At 42.6% G+C, this 14,473-nt stretch overlaps 3 protein-coding genes across 3 annotated transcripts; all 3 read right to left on the reverse strand.

The window, feature by feature from the left end:
- Positions 1-3,545: 3,545 nt before the first annotated feature.
- LOC138201632 (trace amine-associated receptor 13c-like) lies at positions 3,546-4,736 on the reverse strand. Its single transcript, XM_069155250.1, has 2 exons — positions 4,513-4,736; positions 3,546-4,362 (listed from the first exon to the last, which is right to left on the reverse strand). The coding sequence occupies exons 1-2, from the start codon at positions 4,734-4,736 to the stop codon at positions 3,546-3,548; spliced, it is 1,041 nt and encodes a 346-aa protein (XP_069011351.1).
- A 2,430-nt stretch (positions 4,737-7,166) lies between these two features.
- Positions 7,167-8,291, reverse strand: LOC138200734 (trace amine-associated receptor 13c-like). Its single transcript, XM_069153606.1, has 2 exons — positions 8,128-8,291; positions 7,167-7,983 (listed from the first exon to the last, which is right to left on the reverse strand). Exons 1-2 carry the CDS (start codon positions 8,289-8,291, stop codon positions 7,167-7,169), a joined length of 981 nt encoding a protein of 326 aa, XP_069009707.1.
- Positions 8,292-11,638: 3,347 nt separating this feature from the next.
- LOC138200735 (trace amine-associated receptor 13c-like) lies at positions 11,639-12,771 on the reverse strand. The gene is made up of 2 exons (XM_069153607.1): positions 12,608-12,771; positions 11,639-12,455 (listed from the first exon to the last, which is right to left on the reverse strand). The coding sequence occupies exons 1-2, from the start codon at positions 12,769-12,771 to the stop codon at positions 11,639-11,641; spliced, it is 981 nt and encodes a 326-aa protein (XP_069009708.1).
- Between the last annotated feature and the right edge of the window lie 1,702 nt (positions 12,772-14,473).

The raw sequence follows: 14,473 nt of genomic DNA on the forward strand, positions 1-14,473 counted from the left end.
GTTGGCCGTGCCCGGAAAACCTCCAGAGGGAGGCGCCCAGGATGCATCCTGATTAGATGCCCATACCACCTCAGCTGACTACTTTCGATGCGAAGGAGTAGCATCTCAACTCCAAGTTCCCTCCTGATGTCTGAACTCCTTACCCTATCCTTAAGGCTGATCCCGGCCACCCTACAGAGGAAACTCATTTCGGCCGCTTGTAGCCACGACCTCGTTCTTTAGGTCATGACCCAGAGTTCATGACCATAGGTGAGGGTCGGAATGTAGATCGCCCCGTAAACTGAGAGCTTCGCCTTCCGGCTCAGCTCCCTTTTCACCAACACGGTTGGGTTCAGCACCTGTTATACTGCTGCAGCTGCACCGATCCAGTGGTCGATCTCCCGCTCCATCCTCCCCTCACTCATGAACAAGACCCCGAGATACTTAAACTCCTTCGCTTGAGGCAGGCACTCCGTCCCCACCTAGAGGGAGCAATCCACTGGTTTCCGGCAGAGAACCATGGCCTTAGATTTGGAGGTGCTAACCCTCATCCCCGCCGCTTCACACTCGGCTGCAAACCTCCCCAGTGAGTGGTGGAGGTCGCAGTCCGAAGAAGCCAACAGGACCACCTCGTCTGCAAACAGCAGAGATACGATCCGGAGACCCCGAACCCGATGTGCTCCTCCCCCCGGCTGCTCCTAGATATCCTGTCCATGAAGGTCACAAACAGGATCGGTGACAAAGGACAGCCCTGGTGGAGGCCAACACCTACTGGAAACAAGTCTGACTTCTTGCAGAGAATACGAACACAGCTCCGAATGCGGTTGTAAAGAGCACGGATGGCCTGTTGCAATGGGTCCGGCACCCCGTACTCCAACAGCACCCCCCACAAAAAACCCCGGGGGACCCGGTCGAAAGCCTTCTCCAAGTCCACAAAGAACATGTAGACTGGATGAGCAAACTCCCAGGCCCCCTCCAGTAGTCTTGCGAGGGTAAAGAGCTGGTCCACTGTTCCACGACGAGAATGGAATCCGCACTGCTCCTCTTGAATCTGAGGTTCGACAAATGGTCGGAGCCTCCTTTCCAGCACTCTGGCATAAGCTTTGCCCGGGAGGCTGAGTAGTGTATAGCCCGATAGTTGGAGCACACTCTCCGGTCCCCCTTTTTGAAAATGGGAACCACCACCCCGGTCTGCCAGTCCATGGGCACTGTTCCCGACCCCCATGTGACATTGAAGAGGCATGTCAGCCAAGACAGCCCAGCAATGTCCAGCGCCTTCAGCATATCAGGGCGAAGCTCATCCACCCCCGGCGCCTTGCCACAGAGGAGCTTTTTGACTACCTCACAGGCCTCTGCCAGGGATATGGGTGCAACCATCCCCAAGTCTTCAGACGCTGCCTCCTCTCCGGAAGACATGGTGGCCGGGTTTAGGAGTTCCTCAAAGTGCTTTCCACCGCCCGACGATGTACCCCATCCGAGTCAGCAGTCCCACCCCTCCCCCTCCCGCTGAGAACAGCTTGGGGTAGTCTCTCCTTTCCCTTTCTGAGTTGTCGGATGGTTTGCCAGAACTTCCTTGAGGCCAACCGAATGTCCTTCTCCATGGCCTCCCCAAACTCCTCCCATGCCCAAGTTTTAGCATCCACGACCACCGCAGCTGCAGCCCTTCTGGGCTGCCGATACCTGTCAGCTGCTTCTGGAGACCCCTGAGCCAACCAGGCCTGAAAGGCCTCCTTTTTCAGCTTGACAGCTTCCCTCACCCCCGGTGTCCACCACCTGGTTCTCAGGTTGCCACCGCAACAGCCACAAATGACCTTCCGACCACAACTCTTAGTGGCCACAGTGCAAAGTGTAAATAAGTAGAACAGCTGGACTATGTGTCAGTCAGGTGTCGGTGTTGGAAAACAGAAAATACGACTGCATTTTGCCCGTGACATGTCAGGTTGTTTCTGAAACCGATAAGACCCATTGTGTCACCACACAGGCAGCAGCAGTTGATGAGGAGAAGTTGCAGTTTTGATTATAGTGAATAGGACTCATGAAACAAATGTGATGGCGCGTGCCTTCCTGGGGAAAGTCCATACTAGAACAATGGGATCTGAATGGGAGTTGATCTCCTGGGAATACTCGGTCAATTAAATCTTTTGATTTTCAAAAACACACATTGCAAAAGATTTTGTTAGATTAAGACGATTGCAAGCGGTGTGAAGGGAACAAAACCTTTCGGCCCCGGTGAGGAATTATCCACCACAGAGGATAAAATGATGAAATGAAATTGTAGCTTCTGCAACAACATTCATAATTGAAGTATTATCTACTATCATTCAGCTTTATTGGCCAAACATGTACACACAAGAAGGATTCCTTCAAAGCCTTTACTATATATATTATATGGGTCGAGAAATAAATGGATGTAAACTTAAACTGAACTGGTTGGCGGAGGCACATAACCACAAGACAGTAATGTTAGTTTTGAGGGTTATTTTTGTGTTACCTCGCAATTATGTTTGCTCTTCCTCTTCCATCCAATTCATTTGTCAGTGGGGGAAATATATATCTATGGGAGGGTGTTAATTTAACAAAAACTCCTGAGGTGAATATGATGACAAGAGGCATGATAATCTGACAAGTATATGCATGAATATCTGTGCATAACAATATATTCTCTCAAAAAAATAACACCTGCAAGCAGACTGTGAGCCTGCAGATTTGTACATATGCTGTTCATTAAAAAATGACCACTGACGAAATTTCACTTCTTTTGTTACTCATTGTCGACCAAAAGATGTTATTTAAGACATTTTTGTACAAAATAGCCTTTTTAACGTCGTGGACAATATTTTTATTCAACTTTTAACATTAGGGAGTTAATTTTATTTTTTTGCATTGACAGTCTGTACATATACTTTAATTCTTCCTCATCATATTTAAGATACTAACCTGCTATCAATGTGCATCTTCCAATTTCATGAATAATATATTACATTGCTTCAGTTTGTTTTCTTTATTTCATTTTGTACTTTTGAAACTGCACCTCATTTTCCCAGCACACTGAGTTATTCTAGTTTGCAGGTGTAAAGTCAAAAAATGGAATGGACTGGCGTCCTGTCCAGGGTGTACCCTGCCTTCGCCCAAAGTGAGCTGGGATAGGCTCCAGCTCCCCGTGACCCTGTTCAGGATAAAGTGGGTGTAGATAATGTATGGATAGAAAAAAATAATAGTTTTACAGTCATTTGATGTTTACTATTAGGTATTATGTTACTGTTAATAAGTTATCTTTAACTGTGCTTGAGGGTGTTTGTATTTAAAAACTGGCCTCGCACAGCATCACCACAGACAACTCTTGTTTCGGCTAATGTCTGTGGGTTTCCTGCACATTCAAATACAGCTTGATTTAGAGTTTCTCATGTTAAATCCTCGTTGGAGGTGGTGCTATGACAACATTATACTGTCACATGCAGTATGTGTAGACAAATGGTCTGTATGTTTTATGAATGTGAAAAACTGTTGACACGAAGTTTTATCCAGACTTTTCCATCTGTTATTCAATCACTCAACATACAGCGTCTCTACAGCATGTTGGCCTCCCAGGAGTCAGGCTGCAGTATCTGAAATGTAACGATGAGCTTAATAGATTTTCTGAACCAGGGGTAGAAAAAGGCATAGATGATGGGGTTTAGACAGGAGTTAAAGTAGAACAACCAAACTACAAAGGTATCAGATGAAGCATTGAACACAGTACTTTGGCCTGAGAGAGTAACACAATAATATGGGCACATGCATATTAGAAACACAAGTACAACAACACCAAGAGTCCTGGCTGCTTTCAGTTCCGATTTCTTAACAGTTACTGTCACTGATTTCTGCAGTCTGACTGGTGCAAGCTGAGACCGCATGATTCGAGCCTGAGACACAGCCACCACAAATACTCTCACATACAGAAGTACAATCACTGTGATGGGAGCAATGAAGGAAAATACAAGATCAAATAGTCCAGCAATATAGTTAAAAACAAGGACACACTCTCCAATACAGGAGTTATATGTACCAGATTGTTTCAGGAAATCCTTCAGAACCAGACCTGTATAGACCACAGAACAGATCCAACACAGACAAACACACATCTGAACTCTTTGAATTGTGATTTTGGAGGAATAATGTAGTGGATAACAAATGGCAACATAACGGTCAACAGATATGATCGCCATGGTTCCCACTGAGGCAGACGTAATAATGTAGGCTAGATACAAATACAGACTACACATGAGGTCACCGAGGAACCAGCAGCCATCTATGACCACAATTAGAAAGAACATGAGAATGCCAACGAAGAAATCTGAGACAGCCAGAGAGAGGAGGATGAGGTTGGTGGTGGTGTGGAGCTGCCTGAGGAGAAAGAAAGGCAATGTATTCTTAGTTGTTATTCTGTTGTATCTATCACCAGTCAGATCGAAGCAGACATAGGAAACACTGAAAGACAAAAAATATACAGTGTGAACAAAACCAGTTTCATCAGTTAATGCAATATGTGGCTACCTGAAGTGTGCGATGGAGATGATGACCAGCAAGTTGAGAATCACAGTGAGCAAAGAGATGGAGGACGGCAGAATGTAAATCAGCATATTCTCAAAGTAAGGACGTTTCGGCCTCCTGCAGGAGGTGTTGAAGAGTTCTGGAAAGCAGAGTTCAGTTTCCTCCATCACCAAAGAGAGGAGCAGCTGCTGAACACTGGCAGCTCTCTGACCCACTCTTTGTACCATGCAGCTGATTTATCTACATCCTCCCCTCCTTCCTCCACTCCTCTGTGCCGTTCTTGTTTTTTCTCTCCGTAGAGATTGACTCATTGCTTTCTGCGCTCATCTTCCTCAACGTGACATTTCCTCCTTTCATTACGTAAATATCTTATGACACTAGATTCTGACTTTCTTCCCTCCATCTTTCTCTTATTCTGTTCCTCATTTCTCTTATTCATGTTCATCTTCATTTCCTTTTATCCTTGATGTTAAAGTAGATCAGGAGAATACTATAAAAATAACAAAAGGTGAGAAAACTCTTTGTTTTAGAACCTCAAATCTGAAGCAATTTTAAAATAGAATTCAAACTTAAACACATCCGCACATCTATTCAGTAAGAGCTCCACAACTATGAGGCATTTGATAGACTTTTGACATCCATCAATCTCCTGCCTCTTGTTCAAGGTGGCCAAAGGCCTCACAAGGCCTGCCTCCTACCTAGCAACTTTTTCCAGCTCATCCTGGGCGTCCCTGGACAGATGAGATATATGATCTCGCCAGTATATTCTGGGTCAACCCTGGTGTCTCCTGTCAGTTGGACATGGCCCGAAAACCACCCATGATGCATCAGGAGACACCGTAATCAGATGGCCGAACCACTTGGACCTTTTCCTTAATACCAGGCCTGTCCACCCTGCAGAGGAAACTCATTTCACCCACTTGTATTGGTAATCTCATTCTTTTGGTAACCATCAACAGCTCATGACCAGAGGTTAGGGTTAGAACATAGAACAACTGGTAAGCCCAATGGTTTGTGTCTGCTACTTTACTTGATCTCTGGGTAACCAAGGCCACAGCTACAGCTTGATGGCTTCTGCCAACACGAAGGTATCGATTTGCGATTGCGACAGGCACCGACAACCGCCTGACCACAAATTCCTTTTGGCCATATCCACAGTGGAGGCTTCAAACTTGGCCCACTCAGATTCCATGTCCCCATTGTCCTCTGGGATGGGAGAGGAATTCCTCTGGAGGTGGGAGTTAAAGTCCTCATGGACAGGGGTCTAAGACAAGATGTTCCCAGCTTACCCTCTCGAAACCTTATTTCTTCGGACTTAGCCCGACCAGGTCCCATGGGAAAAGACCTGGTTACCAGATGCTCGGCACAAACGTTCACTTGGAGGAAGTGATTACATTTTTGTTTGCCAAACATCACTTTTACTTCACAGAACACATTTGTGCCCATGACTCAAGAATTCATGCACCAATTATGACAAAAATTTCATACACATTTCCACCAGGTGTGGAAGATTTCTTTTGGGAAACCCGATGTCTTTACACTCAGTTTTGGATTGAATCTTAAGTTTTTGAAAGCTTATGTAACAGAAGTATTGAGTTTGCGTAACATCACAGTGCAAAGTGTAAATACGTAGAATAGATGGACTATATGTCAGTCAGGTGTCGGCATTGGACAACAGAAAATATAACTGCTTGTAACCCGTGACATGTCAGGTTGTTTCTGAAACCGATAAAACCCACTGTGTCACCAAATAGGCAGCAGCAGTTGATGAGGTGAAGTGAGTAGTTTTGATTACAGTGAATAGGACTCATGAAACACAGGTGATGGCGTATCCCTTCCTGGGGAAAGTCCATACTAGAACAATAGGATCTGAATGGGAGTTGATCTCTTGGGAACACTCGGTCAATTAACAGAATATTTTTATTCAACTTATAACATAAGGGAGTTCATTTTATTTTTTTGCATTGACAGCCTGTACATATACTTTCATTCTTCCACACCATATTTAAGATACTAACCTGCTATTAATGTGCATCTTCCAATTTTATTAAGAATATATTACTTTGCTTCAGTTTGTTTTCTTTGTTTCATTTTGTACTTTTGAAACTCCAACTCATTTTGCCAGCACACTGAGTTATTCTAGTTTGCAGGTGTGAAGACAAAAAATGGGATAGACTGGCATACTGTCCAGGGTGTACCCTACCTTCGCCCAAAGTGAGCTGGGATAGGCTCCAGCTCCCCGTGACCCTGTTCAGGATAAAGTGGGTGTAGATAATGGATGGATGGAAGACAAAAAATAATAGTCTCACTGTCATTTGATGTTTACCATTAGGTATTATGTTACTGTTAATAAGCTGACTTTTATCTTTAACTGTGTTTGAGAGTGTTTGTGTTCAAAAACTGGCCTCGTACAGCATCACCACAGACAACTCTGGTTTCAGCTAATGTCTGTGGGTTTCCCTCACGTTTAAATACAGTTTGATTTAGAGTTTCTCATGTTAAATCCTCGATAGAGGTGGTGCTATGACAACATTATACTGTCACATGCAGTATGTCTGGACACATGGTCTGTTTGTTTTATGAACGTGAAAAACTGTCAACACACTGCTTTGTCTAGACTTTCCATCTGTTATTCAATCACTCAGCATACAGCGTCTCTACAGCATGTTGGCCTCACAGGAGTCAGGCTGCAGTATCTGAAATGTAATGATGAGCTTAATAGATTTTCTGAACCAGGGATAGAAAAAGGCATAGATGATGGGGTTTAGACAGGAGTTAAAGTAGAACAACCAAACTACAAAGGCATCAGATGAAGCATTCAACACACTTGTTTGGTCTGAGAGAGTAGCACAATAATATGGGCACATGCATATTAGAAACACAAGTACAACAACACCAAGAGTCCTGGCTGCTTTCAGCTCTGATTTCTTAACAGTTACTGTAACTGATTTCTGCAGTCTGACTGGTGCAAGCTGAGACCGCATGATTCGAGCCTGAGACACAGCCACCACAAATACTCTTACATACAGAAGTACAATCACTGTGATGGGAGCAATGAAGGAAATTACAAGATCAAATAGTCCAGCAATATAGTTAATAACAAGGACACACTCTCCAAAACAGGAGTTAAAGCTGCCTGGTTGTTTCAGGAAATCCTTCAGAACCAGACCTGTATAGACAACAGAACAGATCCAACACAGACAAACACACATCTGAACTCTTTGAATTGTGATCTTGGAGGAATAATGTAGTGGATGACAAATAGCCACATAACGGTCAATAGCTATGATCACCATGGTTCCTATTGAGGCAGAAGTAATAATGTAGTCTAGATACAAATACAGACCACAAATGAGATCACCGTGGAACCAGCAGCCATCTATGACCTCAATTTGAAATAACATGAGGATGCCAATGAAGAAATCTGAAACAGCCAGAGAGAGGAGGATGAGGTTGGTGGTGGTGTGGAGCTGCCTGAGGGGAAAGAAAAGCAATATATTCATAATTGTTTGTTCTGTTGGATGTATTACTGAAGCAGACAGAGGAAACACTGAAAGATAAAAAATATACATTGTGTGGTGTAAACCAGTTTCATTAGTTAATACAATATGTGGCTACCTGAAGTGTGCGATGGAGATGATGACCAGCAGGTTGAGAATCACAGTGAACAAAGAGATGGAGGACAGCAGAATGTAAATCAGCATATTCTCAACGTAAGGTCGCTCTAACCTCCTGCAGGAGGTGTTGAAGAGTTCTGGAAAGCAGAGTTCAGTTTCCTCCATCACCAAAGAGAGGAGCAGCTGCTAAACGCTGGCAGCTCTCTGACCCACTCTTTGTACCATGCCGCTGATTTATCTATATCCTCCCCTCCTTCCTCCACTCCTCTGTCCTTCTTTTTTTTCTCTCCGTAGATATTTTTTCCATAGAGATTGACTCACTGAACTTTCAACCCTCCTCTTCCTGAAGTTCCCTCTTTTTCTTCCATGTGTTCTGTGAGTCGTTCCAACAATAACATCTTTTCTGCCTCATTTTTTCCGTCCTCTCGGTACTTCAGAATTGTCAATATTGTTTCAAACCTCAAGAGAAAAGGTTTCAATGACTTGACAGTTGACAGTAACCTTGTCCTCGTCAAGCTGTTCCACATTGTGCAACCTCACATCATCGGTGGCCTCCTCACATCATCTGTTATGATGCAGTCAAGTTAAATATCTTAAAATATAGCGGTAAATGACACTTAAAGAGTAATCCCAGTTCATTTCCATCTGGTTTATTTACTAATGATGCCTCTTGTTGCACTATGGGCTTGGTCAACTTCCGTCCGCACATCAGACGATATGACCACAACATCAATCATTGATCTTGGGCCTAAGGTGTCTTGGTACCAATTACACTTATTGGTGTTTGTTATGGGCCATCCATGGCTTGAATAGAAGTATTGATGAGCACATGCGCATTGAAATCCCACGGGAGGATATTGTTGTGGCAACCAGCACTTTGAGGAACTCCTGTGCCCGACCAACACGCCATGAGACGGAGGGAGAGGTTTAAGACTTCGGGGGAGTCTCACTCCTATCTGAGGTATCTGAAGCAGCTAAAGAAGGTCTTCAGTGGGAAGGTGATGGGAGAGGATACGGTTTCTTGCCTCTCATTTGATGCTGGGTGGCGCCGGCAGGACGCCAATCTGGGTTACCAAAATGTCGGAGCTCCTGCTGTAGGATCCCGACCCAACCAATGCCAGGTTAGATATAAAAGGACGCGCTCCAATAGCCAGTTTTATTTACTACCATGCTTGTCCTGTAATTGATCCCTAAACCACCAACAAAGAATTAGCACTTGTGGCATTAACCTGATTAGAATAAGCTACATTTTAAAATATGACATGATTGTCTTTATTGTACACCTAACTGACTGCTTAAAAAGATTTGATGAGCAGATTCAGGACTTCCAAGAAATTCCAAGAAGCAGGTTATATGAGATTCCTCGACCTCATCAGCTCGGGCTCTGCAGGGACCTCAACACTCAGTCTGAGAAGCACCTTGGACAGTTTTCAGAAACCCATCTGTGCCATGCCTGCCTGACATCAGATTGAGGCCGCTTTGTTCAACCATTTCTGTAACTTTGACGTTCGACGCGATCGTCCAGATGTGAAGAGGGTGAAACCTAAATTGAGAACTTCACCTTCAGACTCAGCTGTCTTCAGCTGAATGTTTCGAAACGATACAAAAATGACCTGCCAATCTGCCTTACGCTTCATTTTACCTTCATTTGTCAACAAGCAGCTTGAACTTGAGGCAGAGACTCACTTCCAGACCTGAAGGGAGCAGTTCACTGTCAGAGGACCTCAGACTCAGAATCTTGGCCTCAGACTTCAAGGTGCTTCAGAAAGCCTCATAGTCACCTGAAAACAGCCCTGGTACATAAAGACATCATTTTATAGTCCAGTAAACACTGACCTCAGGACGAGGCTGAAGATTGAACTGAATCATTTAAAAAAAAAAGTGCATTAATAAGTAGAATAAGGATAATGCTCTTTCTTTATTTATTTATTTCTCTTTCTCTTTCTTTCTTTCTTTCTTTCTTTCTTTCTTTCTTTCTTTCTTTCTTTCTTTTTTGTCTCTTTCGTTCTTTCTTTGTTTGTCTCTTTCTTTCATGCTTTCATTTGTAGTTCTTATTCTTTTTTGTCACATTCATTCTTTTGTTCCTTATTTCTTTTTTGTTTGTATCTTTCTTTCTTTGTATTTTTCTGTCTTTCTTTCTTTCTCGTCTTATTTGTTCTTTTGTTCTTCTGGTTTTCCTTTAATTCTTTCTTGTCCATCTTTCTTTCTCTTTCTGTCTGTCTTTCTGTCTCTGTCTTTCTGTCTTTCTTTCTTTCTTTCTTTAAATATTTTTGCATATTGAAGTATGACAGCTGGAATGTTTCCACTCAAACAGACGGCGTGAGAAACTCTTGTGTTCCTTGTAATTCACCCTGATTGTCTCAAAAAGGCTCGCAGACTTTTCAGACTAGTTTTTGTGGTTCTTTTTATTCCTCTTTGTGTCATAAATTCACTGTGACTCCTCCACGTGGGAAAAATCCTGTTGCACGATTTTGATTGACAAACACAATCTCACTACTGTCTATAAGTCATTATATTTATAAACTTTCTGAACGTATTGGCTAAATATTTCAAAATAATGACAAACATTCTCTAATTGTTGATAATATGTCAAAATATTGACTTACAAACTCATAATAATGACAAACATTATCTAAATATTGACTTACAATTTCAAAATATTGATTTAGTGTCCCAAAATAAGAATTTGGTTTATCAAAATAACGAGAAACTACCTCTAAATATTGATATGTCAAAATATTTATTTACAAACTACAAATAAGGAGAAACGTTCTGGAAAAATGTATTACATTTCTCAAAATATTGGTTTACTATCTAGAAATACTGAAACATTCTAAAAATATTGATTTGGCATCTTAAACTGTTTGTTTAATATCTCAAAATGTTGAGAAAAGTTCGCAAAATATTGACTTACAAACTCAAATTATTGATTTAGTATCTTAAAATATTGGTTTACTATTTACAAATAATGAGAAAAATTCTCTAAATACTTATTTAGTATCTCAAAGTATTGATTTACTATCCAGAAATAATGAGAAACGTTTTCGAAATGTTAATAGTAACTCAAAATATTGACTTCCAAACTCATAATGATGAGAAACGTTCTATAATTAAAATTATCATTATTATTAGTTAAATTATATCTTTTTTTCATTCTTCCATACCAATCCGACCCTTCTTATCTGAATCAACATGACTCCACGTGGTGAGCTGTTTATTTTTCTCCTTCCGCTGCCGCGTCGTGGTGCTGCTTTACCTTTCAAAGCGCAACGCCCGGCGCTCTCCTGACGTCATCAGCCCGAGCCACACGGGGGAAACGTGGGAAGAGGAGCCGAGTTGAAACGCAGTGGAGGAAAAGAGAGGCCAGCATACTGTTATTTGAATTTATAGGTAAAACAAATGAACCCAACAATATTAATTGTTAAATCATATTTAATATTTCTATGACATTTTGAGGTTACTGTTAATTATCTGACTTTTAGCTTTAAATGAGTTGGAGGGTGTTTGCATGTTTACAGCATGTTGGCCTCACAGGAGTCAGGCTGCAGTATCTGAAGTGTAACGATGAGCTTAATAGATTTTCTGAACCAGGAGTAGAAAAAGGCATAGATGATGGGGTTCAGACAGGAGTTAAAGTTGAACAAACATACTACAAAGGCATCAGCTGAAGCATTGAACACATTAATTTGGCCCGAGAGAGTCGCACAGTAAAATGGGCACATGCATATTATAAACACAAGTACAACAACACCAAGAGTCCTGGCTGCTTTCAGCTCCGATTTCTTAACAGTTACTGTAACTGATTTCTGCAGTCTGACTGGTGCAAGCTGAGACCGCATGATTCGAGCCTGAGACACAGCCACCACAAATACTCTTACATACAGAAGTACAATCACTGTGATGGGAGCAATGAAGGAAATTACAAGATCAAATAGTCCAGCAATATAGTTAATAACAAGGACACAGTCTCCAAAACAGGAGTTAGACCTACCAGATTGTTTCAGGAAATCCTTCAGAACCAGACCTGTATAGACCACAGAACAGATCCAACACAGCCAAACACACATCTGAACTCTTTGAATCGTGATTTTGGAGGAATAATGTAGTGGATAACAAATAGCAACATAACGGTCAATAGATATGATCACCATGGTTCCTATTGAGGAAGACGTGATCATGTAGGATAGATACTGATACAGAGCACACATGAGGTCACTGAGGAACCAGCAGCCATCTATGACCACAATTAGAAAGAACATGAGGATGCCAACAAAGAAATCTGAAACAGCCAGAGAGAGGAGGAGGAGGTTGGTGGTGGTGTGGAGCTGCCTGAGGGGAAAGAAATGCAATATTTTCATAATTGTTATTCTGTTGTATCTATCACCAGTCAGATTGAAGCAGACAGAGGAAACACTGAAAGACAAAAAATATACATTGTGTGGCGTAAACCAGTTTCATTAGTTAATACAATATGTGGCTACCTGAAGTGTGCGATGGAGATGATGACCAGCAGGTTGAGAATCACAGTGAACAAAGAGATGGAGGACAGCAGAATGTAAATCAGCATATTCTCAAAGTAAGGACGCTTCGGCCTCCTGCAGGAGGTGTTGAAGAGTTCTGGAAAGCAGAGTTCAGTTTCCTCCATCACCAAAGAGAGGAGCAGCTGCTGAACGCTGGCAGCTCTCTGACCCACTCTTTGTACCATGCAGCTGATTTATCTACATCCTCCCCTCCTTCCTCCACTCCTCTGTCATACTTTTTTTTTTCTCCGTAGAGATTTTTTCCATAGAGATTGACTCACTGACCTTTATAACCTCCTCTTCCTCAAGTTCCCTCCTTTCCTTCCATGTGTTCTGTGAGTCGTTCCAACAACAACTTATTTTCCGCATCCTTTTACTTTCCGTCCTCTCGGTACTTCAGAATTGTCAATATTGTTTCAAATCTCAAAAGAAAAGGTTTCAATGACTTGACAGTTGACAGTAACCTTGTTCTCGTCAAGCTGTTCCACATTGTGCAACATCACATCATCGGTGGCCTCCTCACATCATCTGTTATGATGCAGTCAAGTTAAATATCTTTAAATATAGCGGTAAATGACACTTAAAGAGTAATCCCAGTTCATTTCCATCTGGTTTATTTACTATTGATGCCTCTTGTTGCACTATGGGCTTGGTCAACTTCCGTCCGCACATCAGACGATATGACCACAACATCAATCATTGACCTTGGGCCTAAGGTGTCTTGGTACCAATTACACTTATTGGCGTTTGTTATGGGCCATCCATGGCTTGAATAGAAGTATTGACGAGCACATGCGCATTGAAATCCCACGGGAGGATATTGTTGTGACAACCAGCACTTTGAGGAACTCCTGTACCCAACCAACACACCATGAGGCGGAGGGAGAGGTTGAACACTTCGGGGGAGTCTCACTCCTATCTGAGGTGTTTGAAGCAGCTAAAGAAGGTCTTCAGTGGGAAGGCGATGGGAGAGGATACGGTTTCTTGCCTCTCATTTGATGCTGGGTGGCGCCAGCAGGGCGCCAATCTGGGTTACCAAAATTTCTGAGCTCCTGCTGTGGGATCCCGAGGTAGTCCAATGCCAGGTTAGATATAAAAGGACGCGCTCCAATAGCCAGTTTTATTTTGGTTCCGCTTCCAAGGTTGGTTAAAATACCTGCCTTCTTTAAACTACTGATCCCCCAACAAAGACAGGTGTGACGAAAACCTGCCGCCCTTCAACACATAGAGTTTATGGTAGTTTAAATTGGTGCCACTACCATGCTTGTCCTGTAATTGACCCCTAAACCACCTACAAAGAATTAGCACTTGTGGCATTAACCTGATTAGAATAAGCTAGATTTTAAAATATGACATGATTGTCTTTATTGTACACCTAACTGACTGCTTCAAAAGATTTGATGAGCAGATTCAGGACTTCCAAGAAATTCCAAGAAGCAGGTTATATGAGATTCCTCGACCTCATCAGCTCGGGCACTGCAGGGACCTCAACACTGAGTCTGAGAAGCACGTTGGACAGTTTTCAGAAACCCATCTGTGCCATGCCTGCCTGACATCAGATTGAGGCCGCTTTGTTCAACCATTTCTGTAACTTTGACGTTCGACGCGATCGTCCAGATGTGAAGAGGGTGAAACCTAAATTGAGAACTTCACCTTCAGACTCAGCTGTCTTCAGCTGAATGTTTCGAAACGATACAAAAACGACCTGCCAATCTGTCTTACGCTTCATTTTACCTTCCTTTGGAACAAGCAGCTTGAACTTGAGGCAGAGACTCACTTCCAGACCTGAAGGGAGCAGTTCACTGTCAGAGGACCTCAGACTCAGAA

The sequence above is a fragment of the Embiotoca jacksoni genome, unplaced genomic scaffold (assembly GCF_022577435.1).
Source record: "Embiotoca jacksoni isolate LCO1_2020_lvr unplaced genomic scaffold, fEmbJac1.0.p SCAF_2, whole genome shotgun sequence".
NCBI classification, from domain to species: domain Eukaryota; kingdom Metazoa; phylum Chordata; class Actinopteri; family Embiotocidae; genus Embiotoca; species Embiotoca jacksoni.